At 48.5% G+C, this 26,076-nt stretch overlaps 1 protein-coding gene and 1 long non-coding RNA gene across 2 annotated transcripts; one reads left to right on the top strand and one right to left on the bottom strand.

The window, feature by feature from the left end:
- Nucleotides 1-1,037: 1,037 nt before the first annotated feature.
- On the bottom strand, nucleotides 1,038-15,231 carry LOC141749568 (uncharacterized). Its single transcript, XR_012589403.1, has 3 exons — nucleotides 15,029-15,231; nucleotides 13,486-13,553; nucleotides 1,038-3,503 (listed from the first exon to the last, which is right to left on the bottom strand). It is a non-coding gene; the product is annotated as an uncharacterized LOC141749568 (long non-coding RNA).
- On the top strand, nucleotides 8,440-25,507 carry DIPK2B (divergent protein kinase domain 2B). The gene is made up of 5 exons (XM_074603244.1): nucleotides 8,440-8,831; nucleotides 14,306-14,570; nucleotides 21,170-21,343; nucleotides 23,104-23,392; nucleotides 24,562-25,507. Exons 1-5 carry the CDS (start codon nucleotides 8,608-8,610, stop codon nucleotides 24,900-24,902), a joined length of 1,293 nt encoding a protein of 430 aa, XP_074459345.1. The 5' UTR covers nucleotides 8,440-8,607; the 3' UTR covers nucleotides 24,903-25,507.
- The last annotated feature ends 569 nt before the right edge of the window (nucleotides 25,508-26,076 follow it).

Consider the following 26,076-nt stretch of genomic DNA (forward strand, 5'->3'; position numbering starts at 1 on the left):
TTGCTGGCTGCCTCCCCTCACTAGCTATCTTCCCAACCGAGGTTAAATAAGGACAAGCCTTTAAAACTCTAGTATTTTAAAACAAGTTACCTTATTTTTTGCTGATTTGGCATCTATTTCCATGGAAACAGAAGCAAGAACTAGAAGCCAGCAGCTGAAGTTGGCTACACCACTGTTCTTGGCTTGTTCTACTTCCATTTCCATGGAAACTGATGTAAGATCAGTGCAAACAAGGCAAAGTTTGCTTCTTTTTTTTTTTTTTTTTTAAATTAACCCTTTCTTGATTTTCCACTTCTAGATTTGTTTGGTGCCAGAACTGCAGATACAAAGTCACTGGAAATGCAGGGAAGAGCAGCCCACATATCTTCATGAATCTGTGCATGCGTGTGTGCATGCACTTGTGTGTACACTCCATTTTCTAACACAGATCTTCAAAGTAGTCACCGATTTACTTTAAGGATACTAAAAATCACAAGAAAATAACTAACTCACGGGAGAGTTAAGGAAGAGTGGGAAAGAGCAGCCAGTTACTTCCCTGCGTTGACAGGACACCTTTCTGCCACAGGTTTGTAGTCTCCGGGACGGTATCCGCGATGGAGGAGTGCACTGAGTCTTGGAGCTGCCTGGCCATGCCTCTCCCAAAGGTATCCCACCTGCAAGGAGCTCCACGAGACTTTGCTCTGCAACCAGTGCTGGTCCCCAGGGCATCCTGGCTAGCATAAAGGCTGCTGTGTCACGCGGGTGTTTCACAGGGAAAATGGCACCTGGGCAAGCAGAGGTGGTAGATGCAAAAGCAGCAGTGGAAGAAAGAAGTACATGACACAAGGGAAGCTGACGTGCAGGATTGTCCCACATGGTTAAAGACCAAAGTAATAAACTGGCAATGGAGCAAAGCAACTTGGTGAGAAGAAATGGCACCTCCTTGCTAATTGCTTTCTAGGAGTTTTCTAGAGCGTTTCTCCTCTGAAGCCATGTATGGTCCCCGTTTTGACTATAAAACCATTGAAACTCAGATTTTAACTTCTTTTTTTTTTTTTAATCCTAATGTGGCAATGTGCTGGAGCACGTGTCACAGAATCATAGAATCATAGAATCTTCATGGCTGGAAAGGACCTTTGAGATCATCGAGTCCAACCAAACAACCTACAATCTCTGCCACTAGAGCATTCCCTGAAGTGCCACATCTAGACGTTTCTTAAATACCTCTAGGGATGGTGACTCAGATGGTGTCGCAAGCCTTCAAAGGTGCCTGGTAACATATGCAATGTAGTGTGCAGCCAAAGCATTACAGACTGTGTTGCAGAGTTTGTAGAGGCTGGAGCTGACCACTGCTCATGGATCATGAGCTATTCAGTTTTTCTTTGATTTCATGACTGAACTTGATCCAAGATTAAGTCACGTTTAGGGAATTGATTCACTTACCCTGCTTCATTAACAGGGATTTTGGTGCCTATCCTAGAAAATCTGGATCCAGGCATGTAAACCCCACTGTAATAAAGCATTGAATCACGTACCTCAGTCTTCCACAAGCCCAAACAAATATAATTTATGTATATGCTCTACTTCTCCTCATTGTTGGACCCCAGACACCAATGCTTACATGTAGAAAAGGTTTTCCAGATAGTAACAGTCTGCTTATACCTGGGGGGCTTTGGAGGAGTCTCCCTCACTCAGTTGCTCTTTCTTATGAAATGCAAGGAGGAAGCTGGTGGGAGAAAATGGGTAAAGAGAAGGAAGGTGGCCTAGGTCACACATCTAGTTACCAAAACATTCAAATTATAGCTGGAAGAGAATAGAAGCCAAGGTTTTAAGAGAAAGGTGAAAAATTACAAGGAAAATCAATATATTTCATGTCTTGATTAATTTCTCCTTCCAATTAATACACTTCTAGATTAGGCCAGATTTTAAGAACACGTTCATGTTTGCACTAGACACAATAGCACCCAGTCTGCATCAGCTCTGACCCCCCCTGAACAGGAATCGATGCCCGAATACCAAAAATTGTTAATGCATGTGGAAAAGGGTCTCTGCTTATTGTCACCTGCAAATGTCAGTTGCATGATAACAAGAACATTAAAGACTATGTAAAGTTGTAAAGGATACAACTAAAGGGTTGTATCCTTTGGTACATGGGAAAAACAAAGGTCACTGCCTAGAGTGCACCTGTACTCTTAAAATTCATATTTGAATTCCCTGTCCTAGCGGTGGATATTGGTCAAGGCCAGTCCCAAGGTTAGTCAAAGCAGCCTTCACATCTTTCTCACAAACTACCTGACCTCTCCTTGCATCCAGACAGCTGGAATGATAGCGCTGATGAAAAATATGGATTACCGTACTCCCACTCAAAAATACTTAACCAGAGATTCCAATGTGATGGGCAGAAACCAAATGGGACCAAATAATTGGTATCTAGAAAGAAATACACGGTTTGACAAAGTTAGTAGTCTGCCACTGGATCAAACATCTGTCATGTTTTATTCTTTCGGGGCATATTTTTTTAAAGATTTTTCCTTTACCGGGTAACTAGTTCAGAAGGAATCTTTTCATACCCATATTTTAAATGTGTTTCACTTTAGTCTTGAAAACCAGGCTGCTATTTTAACAGCTCCAGTTCATTAGGCAGCCCACTCCAAGCGGGCCATTTTTATTGTAGATGACCCTGTTTTGTCCTGCTTCTGCCTCACAGAGGGACTTGATAGAAAATCTGAAGTTACAAGACCAAAAAGTCTGCATTATTTTTAATCCTTTTAACAGTTGGGACACAGAATCAATAGCACATATCCAAGACAAATACTGTGGGTAGGTCTTTCCCTTCTGGAAAACTGTAGATGTGAAAATATTTCTACTTTTCTATAGAAAGAGGATCTTATTTAATTTATTTTGCTTGGGGCGGGATGCTTTGTTTCTTTGCTGCAGTACTGTCAAAGAAAATCACGACGCGCGCACCAGTGCTTCAATTGCAGTCACATGGACTTGGACTCCACGTAAGGAGCTGCTTTGCTGAATGAGTGTTCCAGGAGCACACGCAGCGCTGCTGTTTGTGTTTGCAAGGCCACGGCCAACGGAGGGCAAGTTGTCCTTGAGAAGGAGCTTTGTTTCCTTTCCAGAAAGCTCCTCCTCACCTCTTTCCTGCATGGTTTGTGCAGGGAGTGACCAGCACACCCCGATCTGGTGTGCAGCCAATTTTCTTTTCACTATCATTTTCCCGTGGGCTCAAGATCCCTGTATCTCATTTTCTGTCTGTGGACACTGATGCACCAAAATCCGGGATCCTCTTCCACACTTTTCAATGCTTGGCATGATCTCCTGTAAATGCCTTAAACACCACAGTAGCTGATAGCATTTGGTGGCCTTTTGTACTGACATTTCAGCCTTTCACAAACTAGAACTGGCCTTATCTGTTGGCCACAGCGCCTGAGGCTTTTCTTCTAGCTGGCTTTTTCCTCCAGCTGCCTACCAGTATGCAAAGGCAGAGATTTCTGAACAGCAGGCGGCTTCCGCTTCTGCAACAGAAGAATGGAGTCAGGGAGAATCAAAAAAATACCACGGATACAGAACAGTACCTATTTTCTTATGTTATTAATAGATTAGATTATTGATTAATCTACTCTGATTAATTACATCCAGGCTTATCAACCAATAGGAATTATTTCCTGGTGAGGAAAAAAAAAAAGTAAAATTCTTATTTGTGTTTTAGTATTTTCATTGATTCAAAATGTAGAAAAATCCATACACACACACACACACAATATCAAATCTTCTCATAGTGAATCGAAGCGCAAACACGCTCTACCAGCTCAGCTGTTGTCTTTGACACCACCCACACCTCAGTGGCTCCTTTTTGTCTGTATTTGTAGTCTGGGCAGTGGGTTTTGCTTGCTTGCTTGTTTCTCCTCTCATCTCCCTTTCGCTTTCATCTTTCAGCAGGAGAAAAAGGGAAAGAAACCGGGTGGGGAGAATAAGAGCGTGTAACAGAAGTTGTCCATTACAAATCCAACTGGAACAAAAATTTTCTGTTGCAGCTCACTCCAAAACAGATGTTTCTTTCATAATCATGCAATCAGGAGGAAAATGCAGAAAAAGGAAGTGATCGCATCCTCCCGAATATTATGAGTTTTGTAGCATTCAAAAAGATGCATTTTTTTTGTTTTGAAAGAATTGAAAACGCGTCAAGATGCTCTAGCTATTAATCCGCAAATCCAGCCTGAACTAGGATTGAAGTGATAAGCAGCTCAATATCAAGTCTGTACTGGTTACTTGGCAGTAGTTTAATGATTATCTTGGATGTGATTAATGAAAAATACTATTAAGAATAATCATGTTGCACCACACCCTCAGCTGACTTCCACCCTGTCCTGCGAAGCCGCTCTGTGCAGCAGCCAAGGTCTTATCCTGGCCCTGCAGGCAGCAAGACCCAGGCAGGGCCCACTGAGGACCTCAGGAAGAGCAGTAGCCTCTCCTCTTCCAGCAAAAGCTTGATTTTTCCTGTTTTGTTTCTTGTCTGTGCCTGGCAGTGAGATGCAGCCCTCCCGCAACCCACCAGGCAATACTCTGTTGCTCAGCAACCCCCTACTTCCTGAGAGGGCTCTTTTGCAGCAGTGAACCTGGGCTGAAGAGGAAAATGAGGTGATGTGACACCAAAAACCTGCTGCTTAGGTCTCCCAAGCAGCAAAGTCCCTATGAGCAGATGCAAGTCAGCAGCAGCAAGGACTCTGGTGGTAACATCAGCTGAGGAGCAGCAGTACTGCACCTTCTGCTCCTCTGCATCTGGTTTGTTCTGAAGCATTTAGTGGTGATTACCCAGAATTAATTAATTAATTAATTAATTAATTAAAAAGGTCTCCTGCTCTGCAAAGCCATCTCCAGTGTCCCAGTTAGATCCAGAGCATGGAGCTGGCATGATGTTTGGCGTGGGGTGAGCCAGCCAGCAGCAACAATGAGATGGGGAGAGGGTGTCTGGGAGGCTCCACCGGCATGAAATCCATTCTGGGGTAAGACAGCCTTGCTCAGGAGGAGTCAGGCAGGGGACCAGGGTGGAAAGAGGGAGTGGGGAACAGCTGGATTGCGTGAGTAGATTGGGTGGAGACTATCCACCCAATGGATTGGGTGAGTTGAGCAAAAGGTGTATTTCATGCCTTGGGAAAATCAGCCTGCACCCCCCTCATCTCCTCCAGAGCCGGCAGCAGGGGAGGGCAGGTCCTCTCCTGCCTCGATGAGCAGTCAGAGACTGCAGCTATACCCCTCCAAACCCACAGTCACTGGAGCCTGCAGAGACTGGGGGTTTTGGGGACCCGGAAGATCCACTGCCCACAGTGTTGCGACCAGGACTGGATTTCTACACCCCTCATACCACTGTTGGTAGAAACTACTTCAAAAGCTTTTCTGTGCTTGGTCTGACTTTGATAGGGCAGTACGTGCATTTTGGTCCGTATTAGAAATTTTTAGAAATTATTCCTTCAGAGCCACTGACTCCATGTTCTCATGCAGTTAATGGTATTGCATAGAAGTGTCTTGTTTTAAGGTCTATGAAGGTCCCATTGGGTCATAGAATCACAGAATTAGAATCATAGAATTGCCTAGGTTGGAAGGGACCTTTCAGATCATCTAGTCCAACCATCAACCTAAATCTGACAAAAATTAGATGGGTCATTAGAGCCAACCCATAGGCAGCTCCAGCAGACACCACTGCAATCAGTGCCCTCAAAATCCGAGCTGCTACTCCCATCTGGCATGGGCAGAAGGGGACTGTGGACAAGTAGCCACAAGGCTACTGTGGACCTAGCTGTTTGCCACCTGACCACAACACCTATGTGTGGTGTTACCAGAAAGAAAGGAAAACAAATGCAGTCTTGACATTACCTGCTGAGCCACCTCCTTAAAAGAGAGGCTGCCCTCAGAAGCACAGCCCTTCTCACAACATATAGCAAGCCGCAGTTTCCCAGCTGCCATTTTAGGCTAGCTCAGAGGTAAGCGTTGTTTTTAGCTTTGTTTTCAGTGCCATGAGTAGGGCTGGGTGTTTCCTACGCACATCATCTGCGCTCAGGACAGCCCAGCCTGAGCAAAAGTGCTTGAGGAAATGAGGGGACTCAGCCCCTGGGCAATGCCAGCAGCAATTCTGTGGTGGGTATGATGGACCAGCTCAACCAGCTCCCACTCTTTGAATAAAAAGTTGCTTTTATAACACTTCAAGGTGATGAAGGTGCGATACACTGTAAGAAAACACAGAAGTATACATGCTGGCCCTAGGGAAAGATAAACTTTTCTTTACATGTGCCTAAACTACGCAAAAGTGCAAGAACCCAGCCATCAAGGCATCATTAATGGAACAGAAACCCCACCATCCATGTAGTGGGGTTTTTTGTGCCAGAGCACAAGGTTTGCTGTGGTAAAGGCCTAGTTACCCGCCCCAGAGGCTGAAGGCCTCCCCTTTCCATGGGTTGCCATGGGGCAGTGAAGGCTGAGGCACCAGGACGGGGGAGCCTGGGTCTCTGCTCTTAAAAGTTACAAAGGAAAATTGAAGACCGAAGGCAGGCAATTAAAATATTAAAGAAACTGAAGGATATCTGTTTTATATATTACATAATGAAGATAAAGACAGATTGCTGGCATTTAATTTTGGTATCATCCAGGGAATAACTGGGCAGGGAGCACTGTGAACACGGACAGCGTTGCAGAGCTGCTGGCAGGAACCAGTGGGAAGGGCTGATATCTGCAGGGGGGAAAGGAGCAAGGTACCGGCAATAGGAAATGCCAGGGATGAACTTCTGGATGTGGGAAGCAGTTAATACTGGTGTTTAGCTTTGGTACGGCTCTTTCCATCAGCATATTTCAAAGAGCTTTATACTGGAGCATAAGGCCAACTGTGTGCATGGTGCAATGCAGAGCTGTGCGGTGAATGCGTACCAGCACCTGCCGGCCCCTCTCGTTTGCAGCGCTGTCAGGGTTCATTATATCCCCCTTCCCTCTCAGCAGGGCTCGTTACCCTCGTCAAGTCTCTGCTGCACCCTGTAGACAAACCCTAAATGTCACTGTCTCCATTTTGTGTGTAGGGACACACCGGGAGATGAAGCAACCTCTTACAAGGGTATGGAGTTGAGGAGAGACCCCAGATCTCCCAAGTGCCACAACTAATAAGCATCTGTGCTTGAAAGAGCTGCCTTGCCCTGTTAGGATCACCTTCCTTCGGCAGCCCCCCTGGAAAGCAAGGGGTGATCGCAGAGCCCAGCATGCACCCCTGCAGCTCACGCATCCCTTAGTCCCATCAGGCTGCAGTTAAACGCTGGAGGGGACAGTAAAGGATGTCTACAGTGCACCTTTTTTTCCCTTTAAAGGATATCTACAGTGCACCTTTTTTTCCCTTTAAAAAACATGCTAGGAAATGGCTTGCCTACATGGTGTGGGTGGTCCAGCTGGGGGGATGAGAAGTCTCCAAAGCCTCAGCCTGCTCCTCTCTGCTCCTGTGGTAAGATATGGCCCAGGAGAGCCTCCTGTGTCAATCAAAACATGACTGGTGGGGATGGGAGAGGAGCAAAGCTTGGTGCCACTGCAGCAGTACCCTATGTGCTGTGTTGTCTGGGGCCAGGGTACAACAAGGGACAAGGTCTCCTTTCTGGGACCCCAGCCGCTCTGGGCCCGGGAGAGGCGTAGTCCTGAGCCCAGCATCCCAGCCAGGATGGGTAATCAGCAGTTTCCGCAACTTTCAAGTCTTTGGCCTAATGGAAACAGCTTTTGGGTGTGATCGCAGTAGTTTCTAAACTCATTCGAAACTTCTGGCAAGCTCCCATGTTAGCCCTTGTCCCTTTCTCTAGTATCTTTCCAGTGCCAGGACTGTCAGGAAAAGGTATTCAAAAGCACACAAGTCTTGCTGAAAAGCCCCATTTTTTAAGAGCAGCTTAGAGGCCGAGCTGTTACGTCAGCTGGGTGTTTTGGAAAGCTTCATGCTATCCTGCTTTCCACGGCGTGAAACACTGCGGCGCAATTGTTTTTAAACAACGCTGTTTTCAAGAAATAAAACAGCACTGATTCCACCTGTCAGTCTTTTGAGCACTTCTGTGAGAAGGGGAAACTGAACCAAGAAAGCACGCAAGAAGTCAAGCAATGCACCATGGCAAATCTCCAGGAATAAAGCAACGCTAAGGGTCTGGCTTCTGGTAAAATGTACCTTTCTGCCACACTATTATTCCTTCCAAATCAGTTTTTACTGTGTCCCGCACATGCCCTTTGCTCCAGCGACAGGATATCCTTCATTTGTCTGCACTAAGTGCAGATGAGCACTTCTTCGTGTTGTTTTCCAAGTCGGCTGATGGGAGGGTCAGCAGGGTCCAAAGCAGCTGCACCAAGTAAAGGAAAGGTAGCCATGGCAACCCAAGTTATCTGCATCCTCCATGTATTTCCTTCTCCCCACCCTACATCATATCTTTCCCACCCAAACCTCAAGCCAATAGAGCCAGTGACCAGCTGGCAGGATGGGGACTGCGGCAGGGTCTCCCGCACCCAGCGTGTCTTGCCGTGTTTCGGGGTTCACCGCTGCAGGCTGAGGTCACCAAAAAGAGACCGAAAGCATAGAGAGGGGTAACTGGCAAAAGGCAGAGCTCTCCGCTACTGTAGATGGGGCGCTGGACATGTTGCCTTTGCTCCAGAGTTGCAGATTCGTTGATGCTGCTCCTGGTGTTGGCTCTGAGCTGTAACCCTTCCACAGCAGCAACAGCTTCTCCGTCTGCGCCCCACACCAAACCCAGCTACAGTTTTGGCCGGACTTTCCTGGGACTTGATAAATGCAACGCCTGCATTGGGACATCCATTTGCAAGAAATTCTTTAAAGAAGAAATAAGGTCAGAAACTCAGCACACTAATTTTTAAAGCATTCTGCGTAGTAACTTGAAAGTTGCTTGTTAGTATTTCCAAGTACTTTAATGAACGACAATGCAAAGAGTAACTTAGCACCCGGTTGCCATTACAGCACCTAGTATTTTAATTAATGTCTATAAGCTGCTGCTTTGTCTCTGTTTTCTTTTAAAGCCACACAACCATGATCAGACTTCAGCCCTGAATAGTAATTTGAAAGCAGGAGTAAAAGGCACAACTTTCTGCACAGAGAGCGGCTCCGAAACAGTTCAAGGCAGTGATGGGGGAAGGGAAGAGGGAAGGAAGAAATCAGCTTGTTTAGATGTTCTGGAAATATTTTATTATGAGCACCTGCATAAATGCAAAGGGGGTTTAGCTTTGTACGCTTCCAACGGACTATGTTAACTACAAACATATAAACATGCTATATAATTTTGTACCAGGTGCAACAACACAAATGTGCAGAATTTCACGTGCGTATTAACTAAGATCAAAAGCAATCTAAACATGCCTGAAGGCACGAGAACCTTTGCACATCAGGTTACCTACACACTTGAAAATAGACGGGACTGAATTATTAGTATGCTTGTGGGAGGTTTCTGTGAGAACTTGAAGGCAGAGGCAGAAATTGTATCTGCTTCGAAGTCGATGAGACATACGCTGCCCAAGCGGTCATCAGGCTGATCCAATCAGTTTTAGGCTCAAAAGCAGAGTGTATCTGACGACAGCAGGGAAAATGTTGCCGGTGTATTTGAGGAGAAAGTTAAAAGCAGTGCTTGGCAGAGGAAGGGTTTATTGGGTCTGATATGATTTATAGAGCCATATGCACATTCTTTTATAGATATAAAAGCCTGGGGGAGAAGAAATTATTATAGTAAAATTGTATTTTTAATGCTATAATGTAAGTAGTATAATACTGGACAAATCACCATTTTTATCTTAAACTCTGCTATAAAATGTAGCATAGTAAAACCATAATGGTTTGTCTGGGATGGACTTGTAATACCGAACATCCATCCTTCCCTTGCTGCAGTTGGAGAAAGGCAGCTTGTGGCTGTGCTAGGCCGGGGCACCCCTTGCCATGGCACACCGGGGGTCCCAGCCCTCGGCACTTTGCCCTCTTGGCTTTCTGTCTCCCCCAGCTCATGCCAAGGGCAATGCCAGGGCGCGAAATTAAGTAGGGTGCAGAGGCACGAAGAAGGGCCAGGCCAGCAGTGCTGGGTTTCTCCAAGCCCAGCCAGGGCTCCTGTCCCAAAAAGCAGGATGGATTTGCAATCAGTGCGGTCAGATGGCTGACACGGGCTGCTGTGAGTCTGCAGGGGCTGGGGGTGCATTCGGGGTACGGGCTGCCCTACATTTTATTCTCTGCAGCAGCAGGGTGGCACAGGAGCTGACTCCTGCCCCGTGTCCCAGCTTGCTGCAGCCCCTTTGCCGCTGTGCGGGGTTTTTAGGGAACTGCCGCCGGGTACAAAGCAGCTTCCACGCATGCAGCGTGTCACAGGTGCACCATGTCGGTTGCTCCCGCTTAGCCGCTGGGGAGGCTGGGGCCATGCAGCTTCCTTCAGCCCTGCCCAAAATAGCAGTAGCCCTCTGCAGCGAGCAACTGCCTCTGGCTGGCGGGTGGCCAGCTGCATGGTGCACCGGGGCATGGGAAAGAGGTGCTACGTGAGCTAAAACAGGTGGCCCCCGTGCTGGCTTTCCATCGGGGGGACAGCAGGAAAGGGGTGCGGGTGTGCAGAGGAGGTGCAGGGTCTGCGAGTGCAGAGCTGCAAACATGTGGGAGCATGATGCTCCTGCCTCAGGGAAGGTAGAGGGGCTTCCTAAACTTCTATTTTCCTAGACTTTTCTTTCTCTCTTGCGAGCTTCCCACAAGCAATGCCGCACACAAATAAGTGATAACATACAGTTCTGCTCCGAGCGCTTTGGAAAGGGTAGGTTCTAAAAATGTTCTCCTGAGCAGTCAGTCAGCTTCAGGCTTTTCTTTGCAGGGGTTAAACTTGTTCTCCCAGTTGATTTCTTGAACAGCTGGGATATTTTGGCAAGTGGAAGGTTAAACAGGGGAAAATTCAGTGGTGCTTATGCTCTTTGATCCACCCCCGTGTACCTTTTCACATGTTCACAAAGGTGGATGGCACTTGGCACTCCTCTGTGTTAATGCTCATTAGAACATGCTTCATTAATTTTCCATCATTTCCGGGAGCTGTGACATGCATTCACACTCAACTAACGAGTAAGAAGATGTGGGTTTTGTTCCCAGAACGGCTGGTGACTCATCTTGTGCTCTAATGTTCTTTACTTCCCTTATCTTTGCCCAACTTTATCCATCTGTAAATGAGGTTACCAAAGCCCCACTACCAATCATCCTGAGAGCAGAGCGCAGCAAAAGTTCTTGCAAAATATTAGATTTTCAAAACACTGAGAAACTGAGCTGACCAAAACTATTTGCAGACTTGTGCCAATGCTGGTGATGAGCTTTGGCTATAAGTAATGGGAAGGAAGTCTGAGAAAGCTGGAGTGTTTCAATTTGATGAGGTTTTATATGGCATTTCTCGATTTTTGGTTTTAAAGACTTAACTTACTCAATTTAAAAAAAAATTAAAACTCCAAATGCAAGCAAAATTATTTTGGCAGAAATAAAATACTTCATTTCATGCAGGAAAAAAAAAAAAAGAAGTCTGATTTTCTTCAACGTTTAGTTCTGGGTTGATCTAAAATCTGTAATCTGTGACTCAGTTATTCACAGAGATCTTACTGAAAGTCTTAATTAAAGCACGTTCAGGCCCTTAACTAAAAGGCTTCCTACGAGACTGAATTATTATTACAGCACAACTTGATGATGAATCTTGAAAGTATCTAGCAAGTGTGCCAGGCCTGTGCTGCGCTGCCGAGAAATGAAGCCAAATACAGAATTGCTGTGGCCCATGGCAGGTTCCCAGGCCCGTGTGCCTCTCCCCCGGGAGCCCTGCAGAGGAAATCGCTCCATCCGCACTCAAATTAACGCTCAGCCCTGGATTTCACACGTCCATGCGTTGCTTGCATGCGGGAGGCGGTGCTTTCCTGGTATCTGCCTGACGTGAGCTTCCCTGAACACATACGCTTGAGCCAACTCACAAGGCACATTTATGCTTAACTTAAAAAAAAAAAAAAAGGAATGCAAGAGAAACCCAGCCCACAGCCACCTCTTCCCTGTACGTGCCTGGCACACTGTGCCTGCTTTGCAGATTAGGCGCTGGGAGGGGTTGAGATGCACAACAAATCACAGTGAGGCATAGCAACTATTCTCTGCTCTTTGGTCCTAGCTCAAAACCAGACCAAAAAAAAACCCCAAAACCAAAAAGAAGACATTTATTTTCTTGCCAGATGCCCTAATTGTAGGGAAGCTCCAATTTCATATTGGGCAAAATGCCCAAATGACTGAAATGCCTGAACCCCCCAACCTGCTCGCACAAGGGGCTGGGCTCCTCCACTTGCAGTCAACCTGCATGTCCGTGGCAAATCTTTTGAAGGAGGCACATGGCTAGAGCTGAAAGCCAAAGCAGAGCAATCATCAGCACTTTGGGGAGACAGGCTTTCCCCTCCCGGGCACCCAAGCTTGCCCCAGAGCTGAGCTGCACAGGGTCTGTAGTGAGAAAGGGAAGTGAAGCACTGCCTTCAAGAGGGGTCATGGGAAAGAGGCCGGTCGGCCTCTGGTCATGGAGGGCAGCTAGTGTCACCAAATCAGTTATTTGCATGAAATCAGAGGAAATTAGTCCCCCTAAAATTTCTCTGTGCCAATTTCCCAGATGGAAGTCAAAAGGAAATATCATAGAACTATAGGATCATAGAATCATTTAGGTTGGAAAGACCTTTAAGATCATCAAGTCCAACTGTTAACCTGGTGCTGCCAAGTCCACCACTAAAACATGCCCCTAAGCACCACATCTACACCTCTTTTAAGTACTTCCAGTGATGGTGAATCAGCCACTTTCCTGGACAGGCAGTTCCAATGCTTGACAACCATTTCAGCAAAGAAACTTTTCCTAATATCCAATCTAAACCTCCCCTGGTGCAACTTGAGGCAGTTTCCTCTTGTCCTATCACTTGCTACCTGGGAGAAGAGATCCACCCCCACCTCTCTACAACCTCCTTTCAGGTAGTTGTAGGGAGCGATAAGGTCTCCCCTCAGCCTCCTTATCTCCAGGCTAAACAATCCTGGTTCCCTCAGCCGCTCCTCATAAGACTTGTGCTCTAGAACCTCCACCAGCTTTGTTGCTCTTCTATGGACATGTTCCTGCACCTCAATGTCTTTCTTGTAGTGAGGGGCCCAAAACTGAACACAGTATTTCAGGTGGGGCCTTACCAGCGCCGAGTACACATGGCCACACTATTTCTGATACAAAATTACCTTCTCATACTAGATCAGCTTCAGCTTTCAGATTTGTTAATGTCTTTTCATCTAACTCCAGCTAGCTGATCCTGCAGGGAGCCTCTTGCCTCTCCTGTTTCACTTCTGAGCTATCGGCTTTAATTTATGGTGAGATTAAATTAGGATGCACTTTCTTATGCTCTCGGGCAAGGAGGTTCAAGAGGCAGGGAATGCATGACATTGGCAAACCAAAGGCCAGAGTTCAGCTGCTTCTCAAGAGCAGGTTACAGACGTACTTGCAAAACTGGCACCGCGCTCCTCGGCTCCCGCATGTGCGACGCGTGTGTGGGCAGGGCTGAGGGGGCTGCTGAAACAAAAAAAAAAAATCGTCACAGCCTAATTACCCGGCCCATATGCTCCCCTCCTGTGCCTGTGTAGGGGGAGCAAATTAGTGCAAGATCTCCATGGCTACTGTGGTGCTGCACGCCCAGGGCACACGTCCCCCCGTCCCCCCATCCCCCCAGTCGCACCCCAAACCCTGCCATTGCCTGGGGAGGTCGCTCATCCTGGAGGCTAAAACACAACCAGTGACATCAGGGGGGACCTGTCGACCCCAGTACTGAGTAAAGCCACCACCTCAAAACAAAAGGTCATTTTGATATTCCCAAATACGTTTATTGTCAGGAGGTTTTCTTCTGCAGGGTCCCTTTAAGTGTTGAGTACTCCTTTTTTGGGCCCCTTTCTCTAGGGTTAAGGAAATTTAAAAATGCTGGGGATTTCCCGTGAAGCAAAACCCTGCAGCCCTCTCCCTTCCTTCCCTCCCTCTCTCCACATGGCCCAAAAGAGCTCGTTTGGGCATTTCAGCCCCCCTGCCCCATGGCACTGTTCATGACCAGGGGTGGTTTAAGTGGGAAGCCAAGACAGACATATTTTCCAAAGCGTGTTTCCTCAGCTGATGGCTTCGGCTGTCTCTCCTCACCCCGCTGCCCAGGTCAATGGCAGAAAGCCCCTGGGGGCCGGTGTGCAGCCAAGCAACTGCGATGGCGCCGGCGCTGCGCGTCTGTCCGTGTGGCTTGTTAACCCGCTCTCCGTGGGGCTCTCGTTTTGGTTTGGCAGGTTTGACACCTGGCTTTCTTCTCATTTAAAGCTGCCACCCAGCTACCTGCTCAGCTACTCGGGCAACTACACCGACGATGCCAAGAGCTGGCGGCTGGTGGACATCACCCGGCTGACCTCCAAGTACCGGCACGACCGGGCTGACAAGCGCATCTGCACCTCCCTGCTGAAGACCAAGACCTGCAGCCTGGAGCGCGCCCTGCGCCGCACGCAACGGTTCCAGAAATGGCTGCGGGCCAAGCGCCTCACCCCCGACCTGGTCCAGGTCTGTGCCCCACAACACCCTTGTGCCTCACACCGGCAAGGGGAGGGAGCCCTGGGGGGTTACCGTGTGGTTTTTGGGGGGTAAAAAAGGGTCTGAAGGAGACATGGCTGCGACTTGACAGGTGGAGGGCAATGGCCGGCCCTGTCCCTCCTGATGGAGAGGAGGCAGCCCCATTCTCCCCCTGTCCAAGCCCACCCGCCATGAGGGAGAGGCAAAACGAGGCCCCAACGGGACAAAGGGTGCCTGAGGCCCAGGGCAAATAGCCATAGGCAACACCGTGGCCAGCCTGGACAGGGCTGGGGCTCGGCCCCGGGATGGCGGGCACCGGCTCCCGGCTCCTCAGGCAGGCTGAGGCTGACGGCCCGTGGAAAGCCATAGCACTCAGTGGTTTCATGCACGGGTAAAACATAAAGCCATGCATACAAACATCCAACAGTTTGAGTAGGGATACTTCTGACTTTTTTTTTTCCAGTTTTCCATCAGGTATCTGCTTTTTTTTTGCCCCAAAAGGGCAGCCCGTGCCTTGAAAGTGATTTTGCTCTGGGCAGGGGACTGGGGCAGCTTGTACTCCTCTGTTTTTGGCCAGCAGGTTGGGCAGCATGGGCAGTCAGAGCCGGAGCCTCGATTCCTCATCCCTCTGCCATCTATAGCAAATGATCTCAGGCGGGAAGAGGCACACTGCCCTTTCTGTCGCAGTCCTGGGCTGTCACAGGCGAAGCCAGGACAGGCGCACGGGGGGTCACTGCCAACAGGCAGACAGGCAGCCATGGTGCGGGGAGACAGACATGCAGGCAGGGACGGAGTGGCAGAGCGGGCAGGCGAGCTGGTGACTGAGCACTGCCCATGCCGAAGGATGCCATGGGCAGCCAGGGACAGTCACCAGGCACACCAGTGTGTTTTGCATCAGCTGGCTTGCATCTGAGAGCATAAGTGCCCTCCCCGAATACACACACTTTCCTCCACATCATCCATATAGCAAGAAAGCATTGCAATATCCACTGGCAAGGGGGCAGGGGCCAGTGTAGAGGCTGAATATACTCTGAACAAGACCCTGAGAGGCAAAGAAAGATTATTCCAGTACGTCTCCCCACCTTTCAAGAGAGAAGTGGCTGTGAAAAAGGGACGACTTTTTTTTTTTATAAAGGCAACTGCTTCCTCCTGCCTGCACGCTGCCGCATCCGCTCAGCTTTTCTGAGTGCTAAAGATATGCTGCTTTAGTTTTTCCACTTCTGTTACCCCATGAAGCCACAGGCCTGAGGAGGGAGGGTGGGAGACCCCATGCTGTAGCAGCAGCAGGAGCAGCGCTGGGGCTGGTGCCTGAGCTGCTCCAAGAAGGATTTGATTCACCGACAGCCCCACATGTCAGGTCACCCTCTCAGGGGCTGAGATGCAGCGTGACACATGGTGCACAGGGAAAAATTATTTGCAACAAAGCTATGCTGTACTTTGTCTAGTAATCTTGGGAGAGGGACTAGGGAGAGGGGGAAAATACTCATCACTTCCACACAGAGCATCCCGCACCTGAGCTTGTGGGCTGTGGGCAGGAACACCTCCCAGGGTAGCAGGCAACAGGTTCCCAGGCACCTGCTGGCCATTGCTGTCCCCCAAGACAGCATTGCAGGGGGCTGCAGGAGGGTGCCAGGCCCTCCTGAATTGCTGGAGTGTCCAAGGGGTTTGTGGCAAAACTATGCTGCCCCCTGACAGCAGCGCTGTGTGAAACAGAAGAAGTTGCGAGCTTAAATTTGCTGAGCTGAGTGAAAAAGTAACCGGGGAAATGTAGCTCTGCAGTATCACAGATCTGCTGCAAAGTTAAGGCATTAGCTGAGCCCAAATCCTTCTCCTTAAAAGGCTCCTGACGTGCTATACAGCTTTCCCTACACCGTCCTCGCTGAAACTGAGTCCCTGGCTGGGTCGCGCATACACGCACGCATGCACACACGTATGCATGCACACAGGCATACACACACACGTACATACACCCATGCACACATGCACAAGCAGACACACACAGGCATGTGGAGAGGCTGGGGTGCCACAGCCTCACACCTATCCAGTTTCTCCCGGGTGCTTAAATTTCCCTGTGCAGCGGTGGGAAGATGAACTGACCCCAGCTCCAGGGCACCTCTGAAGCCAGAGCCAGGGCCAGCCCGAAGGGACGTGCCCAGTGACAAACGCCTTGGGACATCTTGGCAAACCCTGCAGTTTTTCAGTTGGCGAGGGCACGGGAGGCTGCAGGGAGGCCCAGGCCTTTGCGCTGTCTCAGGATTGTGTTGCTCATGTTTTCATTGTTCTTCGGTTCTGCAAATTAAGCGGGGAAACCTAAACTGGGATATAAATCCCTTCTAACAGCAAATAGTCTTGAACATACAGAGGAGCACAGCAATCCAGAGGCCCTGGGTCCTACCCCCTCCTTCCTCCAAATTTCATCAGCAATCACTGTTTAAGATCGGGCATGTGCTGTGCAAATGCTGGCTTCGCAGTGGTCTGGATTGAAAAACAGCCTGCGGCAACAACATTTCAGTCATACAGTGTGTGTGAGTGTGTACATGAGACCCCTTGCCAACCCCCAGCCCCATTGTATGGGCCACCACAGGTTACGGGGTGACCGTCCTAAGCCATCTGGCCCTGCAGAGCCAGGGATCCCCTTCCTTTCTGCCCACCCCCCCTGCCCTCCCCAGAGCCGAAAGCCACAGGGGCGACTCTGCCTGCACCCCAGCCCAGCACTGCTACCCCTCTGCCCTTTTGCTGGGCAGATGCGTGTTGTAGCCCAGCATGAGCCGTGGGAGAGGGGTTTCTTGGGGGTGCCATACATCACTGCAAATGCTTACCTGCAGCACTGCCCTTTATGTTTATGTCCCCCCCCCCCATCCTTTCGGGAGCGGTAACAACACACCACTGTTGATGCTCGACACGATGGCCACCCCGTTTCACAAGCCCACAGACACCCAGCAGTGCCTGTACTTCCCTCCCCACAGTTTTGCCTATATAGCAGTGCCAAGAAAAGCTAATGGGCTCAGGTAATTTTGTCTTATAGAGCAGAGAATTATGACAAACTGTTACGTGCTTGAATCAAAATGACAGACCATGAAGTAATGTTTTTTCGCTTTACGCTGCCTGCCCTGCCTGACCCAACTATCAGCCGAGCTGCCTGCCACAGTGATTATTTCACCCGCCACAATGAAAATCTTTATTGGACACAGCGAAGTCTTCAGTGTTTAAATCCATCCCACCTCGGAGATGAGCAGGATTTAGCCGGGGCTCAGCCTGCATGGTAGCCCCAACCACCCACTGCTTTGCCTGGGAGCTCATCACCTCAAACCGTGCCTCGTGCTTTTCCTGCTTAAGGGGAAGAACAACAAAAAAAGCAAGCTAGTTTCAGCACAGATCACCCACAGGGCAAATTTATAGCCCTGCCCACAAAGCACAGCCTGGAAAATGCTGAAGGCAGGCAGATGAAAGCAGTACCGAGGTGAAAAGCCAGCCATTTTCAGCCCCTCTCTCTACTATGTACTGTTGGAAACCATTGACCGGCACCTCTGCCAGCCCTCAGCAGATGTGCCGGCACTGTGGTTATGTGGCCAGTACTCATCACTTTGCTCACAGAGCATGAGCAGTAGCTCGCTAATCTGGCAGCCGGTCCGTCCTAGGGAAGTACAGGTGTTACTGGTCTGCCAGAGCCACCTCCCAGACCTGCCACCTCTTTGAGCCTGCACCTCACCATCAGAGACCTGCTTGGGTAAACCTGCTGGCACCAACTGCACCCAATCCCCCCCTGGAGGAGGACAATAGCAACGGTGCCTGCAGTAGGGACAAGCCCCGTAGCTTCACATGGCGTCCTCAGTTTCTCTCTTTTGGGGCTGAACATACCCCTTGGACTCAAACAGCCAGGAGCTCCAGGTGCTTTGACACCTATGTCCCAATGTTTCCTCCTGGATCTCACCCCAAACTTGGTCGTTTGGTGAAGCTGCACCCAGGCAGCGGCGTGTGGGGCAGGAAGCAGCAGTGCTCCTGGGCTATGCCGTTCCTCCTCAGGCTGGCTGAAGAGAAAGCAGAGTGAGGAAAAGTTGTCTTCCAGAAGTCATCTTTATGTCAGAGTGAAATCTGGGTGCATCCACACTAGATACACGTACATATGCATACACAGGTGTTTAAAACACATCACATACTGGGCAGTAGGGAAAAAAAAGTCACAGTTGAGTGTAGGTAGTAGCCATTGCAGGAACTACTCATTAACAGATATAAAAATGTGGCAGTTTAATCAAAGTAAATAAGAAGCTTTCCATATCGATCACAAACAAGTCATCAGGCTGCCTGTCAAGTCGCACTGCAAAGGACTTAAGAAATTCTCAGATAAATTAGTGTCTCCAGTGTTTCAAGTATGTGTTCAGATTTTTCTTCCATCGACATTTTTTTGTCTGACGGTTGTACAACTTCAGCTCCTTTTCTGCTGTAGGCACGTTTCTATCATTCAGCGGGAAGGGGAGGCCCCACTCTGCAGAAACACTTGAGCAGGTGCTGAACTTGGCGCATTTGAATAGCTCTGACCCCACTGCCCAGCTTTGGTGGATCGGGGCTTCATTCAGTCATAGAAATATGCACCGATGGTTGACATAAATGTGGCAGCACCCAGCCCTGCTCCTCTGCTCCCGCACTGTCCCTGGTGTGCCTGAAATTGTTCCTCGGGAAATGAGCAGACATGACCGCCACGTGCAGCGCAAGTCCGTTTCTGTGTTAATAGGATGAGCTCTGACCTTGGAAAAAATCCTAATTACAACTTCCGTGCACTCTCTTTCTCTGACACGGTGATTTCTGTTCCTGCTGTATACTCTTAAGGGTCTCAGCTTCTGCGTTGCGAGCTCCTGGAGGCAGCAAGGCTTTCTAACTTTGGCTGCAAATATTTGCATACACGACGAGCTGTAAGAGACTTCCTCCACCATTTATCTTTTCTTTAACACAGCTCTGTTCTGCTCAGTTTTTCTCACTTCTCCTCCAAAGGGAAAGTGACAGAGTCAGCCACAAAGTGCCTGCAAGTGCTGCGAGACAGAAATCTGTAACCATCCTTTCCCCGCTCCTTCTATGGTTTTAGATAATTAGTTGAAAAAATATTTCCTTGATAAAACTACACCAGAAGAAGTGCGTGTATGAAGACCTGTAACTAGAACTGGGGAGAATTATTTTTGAGAAATGTTTTGTTCTCTTGTGAGAAAAAGTGGTGAAATAATGCTCCAGTTGGGGTTGAGTTTTTCAGGTAGTTTTGACCAGCTATTGGCATTCAGGGCTAGTTTCATGCAACTGATGACCAAGGAGGGAGGGGTTGGGACCTCACTGAGGCCGGCAAGGAGGCAGAGGAGGGGATGTGGGAGAGCCGGTCCCCACTTTCCACCTCCAACTGCGAGAGTGTCACACTTTTCCTTTCCTCGTTTCTTCATTTCTTCATCATGGCTGGGTAATTAAGTGTTTTATGCCAAATGAACAGCTCGCACAGGAAGGGCTGAAGGAGACCTACCTCAGAGTTACCAAATGACTTGAGGAGTTCCTGAGTCAAATCTTTGCTCTCAGCATGAAGAATGGCAGGGAGCAATGTGAGCTCCAGTACCCTTTCCTCTGAAGGACATCTCCCCGACATCAAATTAGAAAGAAAACCCAAAAGAGTAAAATTGGCTACTTGGATCATTAGGAATAAAAAGACTTATCAAAAACCTGGTTCCTTTCCCCAACAGAGACATGGCAGGGCAGCATTTCTGCACCCCTATGGGCAACTCTCCGTATGTCCGCTCTCCTTGGCTATTAAGGATGACTGACTTCAAAACAGAGGCCTTTTTTTGACTATGAATCCATAAATTTCTATGCCATTTATCCCATCCGTAGATTGCTTGTTGCAATTTTACAAGCCAAACCTCCAAATCCGAAAGGTGAAATCCAGTGATGGTTGACTTCATTAGCCCAACAGCTCTTTATTTGATGCTGGTATTTACAAAAAATAGGTAAGGGTTATTAAAATTTGGGTTTGATAGTTAATGTGCAAGTTTATTAGAGAGAGAATATATCCTGTGCTTGTATCCACATACAGTGTTTATTTACACTTTTAAAGCATGTTTACTGACCTCAGCAAATAGTATTTCCAAGAAAGCAGCTCGCAGGCTAAGCAAATAGCGAAGTGATCCGGAGACATTATTTAATGAGGGAAGTGACTCACTGGCTTAATGATGGGGAGGCCTCCACCAGCAAGCCGGGCTGCCAGGGCTGGAAACCCAGGTGGAAAGAGGAGGCCCGCAGGCACGGAGCAATGTGGTGCCATTCAGCCAGAGGAAAATGAAGCAGGTCTACAGCATCTGTGGCTGTGCTGCAAAGACTGTGTGCCATTTTGGAAACCTGAGCTGTGAACAGGCATTTTTGGATGGCACAGGGTTTTTTCGTGGGAGGGGTTTGCTATAGAGATCCCCCCGGGTGTCTGTACCCATCACAGCTCTGCCGCAGGGGGCAGAGGCACAGTGGGCAGAGCACAGAGGTGCCTGTACCACCAGAGCGGACCAGGCACATTGCAACACCTCAGACTGGAAAAATAAACACCTTTTTGTCGTGTTTTCCCCTCTCACCAGGGCCTGTCCAGCCCAATGCTGCGCTGCCCATCCCAGCGTCTCCTGGACAGGATAGTGCGGCGCTACGCTGAGGTGCCAGACGCTGGCAGCATCTACATGGACCACCTCACTGACCGGGACAAACTGCGCCTGCTGTACACGCTGTCAGTGAATTCACACCCCATCTTGTTACAGGTACACACCACCTTGCCCCAGCTTGAAATGCCACCCTTGCAAGCAAACCCTGGCATGAGATGTGCACCAGCCCCCAGCTGCAGAGCAGTCCCAGCCCTGGCCTTTGGCAAGCTCCCTAGCCTTCATAAAGCATCCTTCTTCTATGGGCTTGGGTGGCTGAAGCCAGGCAGACTCCTGCAGTGCTCCTTGCATCAGCCTGTGAAGTTGTGGAGAGCTATGGATGCCCAGCCCCTTAAATAAAAGGAATACAGACGGATTATTGCACCAGTGCACTGTGAAAGCCAGGCTTTTGCACGTCCTCAATACTTCACAGTGTTATGTTTGCATTGCTAATATATTACTTAAAATCACAGCCTGTTTATAAAAGAGAAAGAGCAAGCTTCAGTGTGGGAGGACCAAGATGCAGAGTTGAGGTTGAACATAGAATTGGGGAGCACTGATTTCCCAGGCTCCATGTACCAATGCTGTTTTCTCCATTTGCAAGCCCCTGGTAACTAGCTCCGTGGCAAAGTGCAGCTTTGCAGAGGTGTTTGGTGGAATTCCAAATACAACTGAGCTCTGAGTTTGAACGCAGAGAGCTGGGAAGCCTCACGTCCCTCTCCTGGTCCCCCGCTGACACGCCTGGCACATGGCTCTTCTCTTTCCTTACATGTCTCCTAGGGAGTATCCTCACCTTTTCCCACCACCGCCCCAACTTCAGTCCTCATTGCTATTTCTTTCAAGCCTTTGAGATTCCACAAAGAAGAGAGACGGTGGCAGCATCTGCCTCCTGCCCTGGGCCACTGCTGCCCTCAGCAGCTCCCAGGGCTCTGCCTGGTCCCAGGGAGAGAGAATGGAGCTCGTGCTCTAGCATTCTCCCGGGGCTTGTTCAGCCAGCCCAGTCGCTGCTCACTGGGGCACGAGGCTGCACTCTCAGCCCTGTAAAGGTGTGGGAATGCAGCTTGCAGAGGTGAGAAAAATATGCCAAAGAGAAATGCCTTGATTTTACATGTGTGCCCAAAGTGCCTGCACAGTAGAAGCGGTAAGTAACCTTAAACATAAAACTGGACAAGTTCATAGCCCCCACCTCAGCACGGCTTAGGGGTGCTGGGGAGACAGACAAGTTATAATGTAAATGGCAGAGAGCTTTGCGTCGGCACAGCTCAGCAGTCACGCAGTTCGGTTTCCACCTGGGATAACTGCCCTGCTACCACGAGCTGCAGTGATGCATGGAGCCCAGCCCAGGTGTGCCCACTGCAGCACGCACCCAGCGCTTCTCTCCCTGAGACTGCAAAGTTGCTTACGAAACAGCCAGGCAGTTCTTACAAATTAACAAAAACCCACCTCACCCCCAAGCCGTGATCTCAGCTATGCAGTGCTCAAGAGGGACCCATCAAAGACACCTAAAATTAGCTCTTCTGTGCCTAAAATTTTCATGAATTTGAACTCTATTATTATCTTGGACTTTCCAGTTAGTACGCCTCATACAATAGGTCTTGAAATACCATATTTTTCTTCCTTAATTAAAAAAAGAACAAAAAAAAGGCAAAAAAAAGCAGCATAGCTACTCCAGGATGGAGCAGCTCCTTCCCTGGCTGCTGGGACAGGCTGGGGTGAGGAAGGGCGGCGGGCGGCTTTAGATAGCAAAAGATGACACCAGCATTGCTGCTTGAAGCCAGAAAGGGCACTTGAAAGTCCTCTGGGTGGGAGGTGGGTCCACGGGCAGGGCGCAACAGCCTGAAGGCAGGGGCATTTCCCCCCATTCCCGCTCTCCTCGGCAGATCTTCCCCGACGTGGAGGGATGGCCCTTCCCGCGGTACCTGGGCTCCTGTGGGCGGCTGGTGGTCAGTGCCAGCACCCGGCCCCTGCGCGACTTCTACAACGCAGCTCCCGAGGTGGCCGCCGACCTGGCCCTCCAGCTCCTGGCCGTCCTCCGCTCCATGGGCACCAATGACCTCAACTATTTCTTCTACTTCACCCACGTGGACGCTGGCACCTTCGGTGTATTTAGCAACGGGCATCTGTTCATCCGGGATGCCAGCACGCTGGGGATCATTGACAAGGAGGAAGGTACTCAGCAGGCTCCGTGGCTGCGCATCTGTCGCAGGAGGGCTTGGCGAGATGGGGGGAACAAATCTTTCACCTGCTACGCTCAGCTCTCCTGCAGATATATTTTTTTTTTTAATCAACCAAACATTGCTTGCTAAATTAAATAATGAAAAGTTCACGGAGAGATTTACTGACAGCAAAAGCATCAGCAACTCCTGCCATCCTGGCTCTGAGTCAGGAAGATGACAGACATTTTGTTTGTGCGGTCAATGGTTTGGTGACTGATCGTGGGCGCTTACGTCCTGCCCGGCCCCCTCTGTGGCTAGCAACAGCATTTAGCGTGCACAGTGCTGAACGCTCTCATTTGAAGTCTTCCTAAATCACCTCTTTTGAAACTTTTGCCACACAAATGTCAATATTTGCAAGTAGAAATTTCATAACTTCATTTGTTTTAAGTGTTGGGTCAAATCAGACTCGTTTTAAGTGCATTTGCCACATTAACTAATCATCATTGTTATTATAACAACAAAATCCCCCTTTAGTCATTTTTACATAAAATCAAGGGTTACTATTCACTTTTCACAGGTTACATCGGTCTACTCCTGGAAGTAGGGCTGGTCAAAGACTATTCCTTCAATAATTTAACAATTTCATTTTGAATGTTCAAATTTTCAAAGGGCCTTTGCTCTGCTCACACATTCAGCTGAGTAGATCTCAAATATTCAGAAGCAGCTGTCAGACAATTTTCCGCTGGGTTTCTTTTTCTTGTCCCAACAGCTATTACTGTTGACTTGACTCCAGCTAGATGAGCTGTTGTTGCAATTTAATGATTTTGGGTAACATGGAAATGTTATGGTTTTGACTATTTGTGGTAGTTTTTGTAGGAACTCCATGTTTTATGTTAGTACTCCAGTTCTTCTCATTTTTTCTGCATCAGTTTAACTCGACAGGCTCCTCTCCAATTCCTCTGTCAGGCTGTTCTGCAGAGCTCTGCCATTCAGAAAAATATATATATTTCAGGAGTGAGAAAATTGGCCCATAGACAGCTACAGCAGAGGGTACTTTATGGTGAGACAGCAGTATCCTTTAGACAGCAACAAACCTCACATTAATACCGAGGTACAGACATATGTGATTATCCATGATTTCACTCCCGTGCTTCTAACAACTGGTTTAATTGTCTCTAATAGGGAGCCAGCTGATTGACAGACAACAGGAGTATAAAGATATATTTAGCTGTTTGACTGTGGACTGCCAGTCTGCATTTGTGTCCTGTAACTCCATCAGAGAGAAGCACAGCCTCGTCATGGTGTGTCAAGAGCTTTTGCCTAAGCTCCTGAAGGGGAAATTCCTGCAACCCGTGCAGGAGAAAATAGACAGCTTCCTGCAGCACTGCGCCGATGGCCTTGCCGATGACCAGGGCATCAACGAGGCGGTTGCAGAGCTGGCAGAGATCCTGAAACCTCTACGGTCTTGCGATTCCCGTTTTGCCTACCGCTACCCTGACTGCAAATACAGTGACAAATACTGATGGCTTTGGAGAAGGAGTCCCCTGGGAAGGACTGGGGCAGTGTCGGCCCCCTGCCAGCGCGGGAAGCAAGAAGGAACCAGGATAGCTGGAAAGAGCTGCACCAAATCTGGGGCTTCCTCATCAAGGCGGAGAATGAGGGAGCAGAGTGTACATGGGATTTATTGTTCATCTCCCAGAGATGCATTTGTTACATGGGATATTAGACATGATGTAAGGCTTATGGATTATTAGCATTATCATGAGTGACAGGGGCTACAGGATTAATAAATCTTATTCACATATTTTGGCCTTGGAAGGGTTTTCCATGCCATCCGTTAAAAAGGAACTGCCTGAAGGCAGCACACTCACAACTAGCTAGATAGAGGAGCTTTATTACCAAGAATGTCTTTCTGATCAAGATGATATATACATAATGTGGGATGGATGGAAGCATTTAAGAATTTCCTTGTGGGGATTTTTAAATCATAGATAAACTGACTCACCGCATCAGTTCTGTACCATCACCCATCACAGGTCACTTTTATAAAATATTTAAACTGTATTACTTTTATGGCACACAGAACAGAAAGATGCAATCAACAGCATTAAAAAGCTGAGAGGCCCAATGTCTCTTGAGACTTAATTTCTCTAATCCCCAAATATAATTACTTTTAGTCTTTCCCAAGTTGATGGGTAGTAACTGGAGACTAATAAATATTCTTGTTTTAAGTTCAGAAAAACTCCCAGCTCTAGGATGTGACTGTCCAGTAGATACTTTCACACTTTTCTTTCTAAAGAAAACTGAAGGAATCATTTGCACGAAATCATTTAAATAGGGAAAATACCTTAAGAGGAGAAACAACACAGGCAGAGGAGGAGAGATTAGTTCACCCTGAGCCTGGTGAGACTTGCTGAACACTCAATACTCCAGTGTAGGTGCTGGGGCACCCCCTAAAGACCTGGGGAGGTCTAAGTCCTGACCAGCAAGAGGTACAGCCATCCTCATCCATCTGCTTTTCAAGGGAGGAATCAGTAAGCCAGTCTCCAAAGGACTGACACAAGCACCTAATATTTGGGGCGCTGGACTCTTTTTTCACAGCAGTGGCCACCCAACACAGGTGCCCCATTTTGTGGGGGAAGGTTGCAAATGTTGCAAACCACAACTTTCTCACCCAGCACCTGTCAGTCCCTGTCC

This window comes from Larus michahellis, chromosome 1 (genome assembly GCF_964199755.1).
Source record: "Larus michahellis chromosome 1, bLarMic1.1, whole genome shotgun sequence".
Lineage (NCBI taxonomy): Eukaryota > Metazoa > Chordata > Aves > Charadriiformes > Laridae > Larus > Larus michahellis.

What these genes read in the sequence shown, in the direction of transcription:
- DIPK2B (XM_074603244.1), top strand. Translation starts at nt 8,608, where the DNA reads ATGGGGCGCTGGACATGTTGCCTTTGCTCCAGAGTTGCAGATTCGTTG. An exon ending in TTCTTTAAAGAAGAAATAAG is followed by an intron (nt 8,832 to 14,305) that starts GTCAGAAACTCA and finishes TTGGTTTGGCAG; the next exon opens with GTTTGACACCTGGCTTTCTT. An exon ending in TCACCCCCGACCTGGTCCAG is followed by an intron (nt 14,571 to 21,169) that starts GTCTGTGCCCCA and finishes CCCTCTCACCAG; the next exon opens with GGCCTGTCCAGCCCAATGCT.